The sequence below is a fragment of the Buceros rhinoceros genome, unplaced genomic scaffold (genome assembly GCF_000710305.1).
Source record: "Buceros rhinoceros silvestris isolate BGI_N320 unplaced genomic scaffold, ASM71030v1 scaffold10054, whole genome shotgun sequence".
Lineage (NCBI taxonomy): Eukaryota > Metazoa > Chordata > Aves > Bucerotiformes > Bucerotidae > Buceros > Buceros rhinoceros.
Genome location: NW_010408844.1, coordinates 97,659 through 102,553, shown reverse-complemented (window position 1 = coordinate 102,553; position 4,895 = coordinate 97,659). Strand labels below are relative to the sequence as shown.

General features: G+C 38.7%; 1 protein-coding gene across 1 annotated transcript in view; it reads left to right on the top strand.

The window, feature by feature from the left end:
- Positions 1 to 215: 215 nt before the first annotated feature.
- SYTL5 (synaptotagmin-like 5) overlaps positions 216 to 4,895 on the top strand; it is a 51,925-nt gene continuing 47,245 nt past the window's right edge. Inside the window, exon 1 of the mRNA XM_010135012.1 lies at positions 216 to 334. Within this exon, the coding sequence (XP_010133314.1) occupies positions 216 to 334 (119 nt within the window). The remainder of the gene's footprint in view (positions 335 to 4,895) is intronic.

The following is a 4,895-nucleotide window of genomic DNA, read 5'->3' as shown; positions in this document are numbered from 1 at the left end:
GAAACAAAGAGGAAACCTTTATTTCCTGCGTAGTTGAAAGGCAAAGCAATACAATCTTGACACCTGGTTAACTTAAAGAAGCATTTCTCCAAATACCTCTCGACTGTGTGGATCTTTTAAGTCTGACACAAACGTGCCTTTGGACTTGTGCAAATAAATCACTGGAAGAATTGTTTGGGCAAAGCAGTCCTTGAAAGAGTGGCTGTTGAAGAATCATGACGAAGCACTTGGAGATCATCAATTTGTCTTTTTTGTTGGAACATGAAAGGGAAACAATATTGGGAGTATTGAAGAGAGACGAGTATCTGAAAAGAGTTGAAGATAAAAGAATAAGGTAACCCTTTTTATTATTGTTCTTAAAAATAGGGTCTGTAGCATAGATATTTTTGTGCATCACAGTGAAGATTTTCTAGGTGCCTTAGAAGGATGAGTGCTGGGAGGTGCTCAGTTAATTATAAGTCGAATTAAAGTGTATTAAAAAGAAAATAGCTTGCTAGTGTGGTCCTCTGTAAACAAAAAGATCGTGTCTAATGCTTCAAGGCAAAAGAGTAAGAAAGGTATCAAGTGCAAAAACACACATCAGTGGCTTTTAAATTTTGGATTCTGTAGATTTAGCTCAGCCTGGTTGAATTTCCCCCCAGTGAATGGAAGGTTTTGCTAAGGCTCTTGAACTTTTTTCCCTGGGAGGGTCTGTATGCTTTGTGCCTTCAGAGATGACTGCAGGAAGGGAAGTTTGGAAGGTGTCAGTCACAAGGAGAGAAAGGAGATATCTGCCTCTGTACGGGAGTCTGTACGATGTGGCCAAATGCGAAATAATTATATTCTTCTTTTGGTTGCAGAAATAACAGAATAGGGAGAAGGAAGGATATGTCATTTGTCAAATGACTTAGATTTACTAATAAATAAGTAAACCTGAAAATCTCAGGTATGAATCTCAAAAGTTGATGATGGGAGAAGTAGGCACTCGGGGTATTAATAGAGTCCGTGTGTTCTTTTCCGAGGAAAAAAGATAAAAATCAAAGTTCAGAGAACAATGTGTGGAGGCAGGCTGGGAGTCAGCTATTTTAGATGACTCAAATTGAGTTACTGCAACTGAGTATCTGTTCTGCAAAGGTTCATATGCTTTTGCAGTATGTTTTTGTTGCTTCCTCTTGCTCCTTCCCACTGCCTTTTTGACCTTTTATACAGTGCTGATTTTGAGAAACAGACTTTGTGTGGCTGGATGGAGCACTTGGCGTGACAAACGGGAGATTTCCAGCCTTCGCTGATGTCTGCCCATGTATTGCAAGGCCAGGCTGCACTGTTCTTCCTTTTGATTTGCTCAAAAGCATTTTAGACATTGTGTGTTAAAGAGATGTATTTTCACCACCTGCTGAGGCTTCTTTTGTGTAAAACTATTATTTGGAGATCAGAGTTAGTCACTGGTTTTGGAGATCTTTCTACCTTGAAAGAACCAAGTCTAAGTCCAATGCCCCTGTTGTTTTGCAACTCATTTAACTGGGGAAATGTAGTGGCTCATCTAAATGCAATGGGCTAAAACCGATTGCTGTTCCTGCTCTGAGACTGGAAGGAAAAGTGTTTCCTTATGGTGGTGTGAGCAAATTAATACTTGAGTCGTCTTTGTGATTTGTCAGATGAAGAAGAGAACAGAACACAAGAAAACAGATGGAGCACTGTTTGTTCCAGGCATTGTGCTCTGTTTTGTAATAGGACAAGCATTTCAAAGTATTTCAGTTTTCTAAGGTGGGGGTCTTGCAAATGTGTGACATGCCAGTAGTCATGAATCGAAGACATTGGTACAAAGTGCAGCGTTGTATCAGATCACCAGCTCCCCAAAGCACCAGGAAGCTTTCTTTTCTACTGCTATTGTTTCCTAATATCAAGTGCAAAGTTGAAACTCCTGAGGTCTTGTGGGGTTTTCTTTGGGGGGTTGGGTTTGGGGTTTTTTGTTGTGGAGGTTTTTATTGTTTTGTTTTAATACAATGTCTTTAAAACCCTGATTTCTTGAATTTTTTGGCACTACTGGAAGTCCCTCTGTCAAATCTACTGAGTTTGGGAAACCATGAAACCTCTGGAGGATGTGGTTCAGTAAAGTGGCAGGTGGTATTGGCTTATCTGTGTTTTGGTATAAATGGAACGGATACGCTAAGAAAAGGTTGAAAAAGTTAATCTGAAATATAATGCTAATTAGGATGACTAAAAATGCACTGCGATATTTGTGCGTACTTCTAGCACCTGTATATAAACCAATTGTTTTCAGATTGAGAGTGTATTTGGCATTGTCACGATGTGACACCATCAGGCACCATACTGTTCGTAGTCATGGTGGAACGTAGTCTCTAAAACACTTCCAAGATACACAGTCTAAAAGAACTGGGGGAGTAACTGCTTCTTAGGAGGCTTCATAACTTTTTTTTCTGAATGTGGCTTGACAAGGATGTCTTTAATTATGGTTTATAAGTATACTTCAGAGGAACATTTGTTGTCTTTGAAATTCCATTTGGTGCAATCTGTTATTTATTTTATTGAAGTACTTTGCAGAAGAACAGGTCCCTTTATATTTATTTTCAAGGTATTGTTCATTCTGGCAAGATACTTGTACTTGTACGTTGTGCTGAAGAACTTTTATTAGTCTGTTCCACTCTTTCTGAATCTCTTGATAATTGTTTTTCTGTTCCTATTAGTCTTCAAAAGCCATTGTAGGGTGAAAGGGTCTTTCTATTCAACATGAAAGCAATAGTAAGTGTAGGAGGATGTCCTAATAATGAAATCGTTAAGAGTTATTTTCACTGTCACTGCTCCTACTTGTGTTCTGGAGCGTAGGTGGCGTTCTTGTATTTTTATTTGATGTACAGATATTTCACCTACATACAACAGAAATACTGAAGTCAACAGATACTCTTTGTCTGGTCAAGTTTTGCTAATATTGCACAACCTGTGTAATAAATATTAGGGTTTATGTTCTAAAGGTGCATCTTGTGTGGCTGGAAATTTTCTTCAAATACTGATTCGAAGCTGGTAGTAGATTACTTGTGCAAATAAGCTACAGCGTTCTACATATTGCTCTATAATGGCTTTGACATCAGTTGAATGATTATTGTTTTCAACTGCTAAGTTTATTTGGGTGAAATCATTACATTATATAGAGATAAACCAGCTAAAAACAGTGAACTTGGCCGTACTGAGGGTGAAAAAGTAGAGGGTTTTTTTAACATGTTTGTTGCCGGGATAAGCTTGCATCCAGATAACATCAAGATATTCTGAACCGAGTGGTTTGCACTGAAAAGTGTAAATTTTTCCTCCATTTTAAAGTATTTTTGTTCTTTTAAGATCCTTTATATGAAAACCCATATCACGTTTAATGTGTCACAAGTTACGAAATCAATACTAAATTGAAATGATGTATTTGCTGAAAGGGGGGTGTTCCGTGTACTAGGATTATTTCTGTTCCGACAGCAGCCCCACTGCATCCTCCCCAGTTGTGCTAACACAGTGAGCTGGGTCTGATGGTTAAAGTATTTTGCACTTGGAGCTAGATCTTAATCTCAGTATTATTATGCTACCACCGAGCAAACACACAACTCAGTGCTAATGTACGTTGCTTTCTTAACTGTTTTCCTAGACAAGCGTTTAAAATATAAAAGTTGTTTTCATCCTTTACAAAGTAAAGGGTCCCAATTCAGGATCTTAACTTCATGACAATATAGGAGAAACTGTCAGTGCAGATACCACCGTGTGGTAACTGCAGGCAAGTACTTCAGAAAAAAATATTTTAGTTTGAGGAATGGGAATTGGCTTATCTGCTGAGTATACATTTGGAGTTGTTTGTAAGAACAAAACGATTGCAAGGTAGTATGTAGTATGGTACCCGGTCTGTGTGTTTGCAAAACCGACTGTAAGTACTGGAAGGAAGGAGGGCTTATGTTAAAGCACGTTGCTCACCCGTACGCATATGGGAAGTCAGGAGGCTGCTTGTCTTGCAGCTGTCTCATCTGTCAGGTGAAGTTAACATATTGTTTTTCTTTGAACCAGAGACTTTTCCATCAAAAGTAGTTCCTATTGCCAGTCCTCTAAGGGTAGGGATGCCTGGTTTGCTCTCCAGTCTTCTTCAAGAATGAAGATCCTTCGCTGGTGAAACGATTTCTGATGGTGATTCATCCTCATATTCTGGATGCAATTTATTTTGTCAAAGACCAGTAGGAAACCAGAAGCAATTTGTAATTTTTTTTTTATATCTTAGTAACAGTTTTTAGTTTATAGTATGGGAGAGTTACTCAGAAAAAGGTTTGTCTGTGGAAGATTATTATCAGTAGAGCATCCAATATAATTTCAGTTCCCGTGCCTCCTTTCTTTCTGTTCACTGGCCTCCATTCTGCCATTCGTTCTTACGCTGGTTCTCTTTGTGAATTCATTCTTTACCTTCCCTATTTACTTTTGATATCGACAAAATACCTCCATCCTAGGATAGTCTTAGACAGTTCTTATCATACGGTTTTGTTACATACGCAAGATGTGAAAATCTGTGCTTATAAAGTAAGAACCTGAGGTACTCAAATGGCTCGGTTTTACAGTGCAAGGGGATCTCAATGGAAATTAGTCAAAGCCTCAACGACTCAAACTTCGTAAAGAATATTTACTTTTACTTTCGACATATTCCTTCCAGTGTCTGACACAATTCGGTTGAATTTGGAGGAGGTACTGGGAATCGGTCTTGGGAGGAAATTTCCTTTCTCCCTGAACCTCTGAAAGTAGGTTGATAGCAGTTGCTGCCCAGTTCTTTAGTGTCTGAGTTAAGAGCTGCACAGCTTTAGGAGGAGGATGTGTCAACTCATCTGTGCAGGAAACAGAACTTTGTTCAGAACAAGTGCAAGACTGCAGCAATTTCACGTATTTAA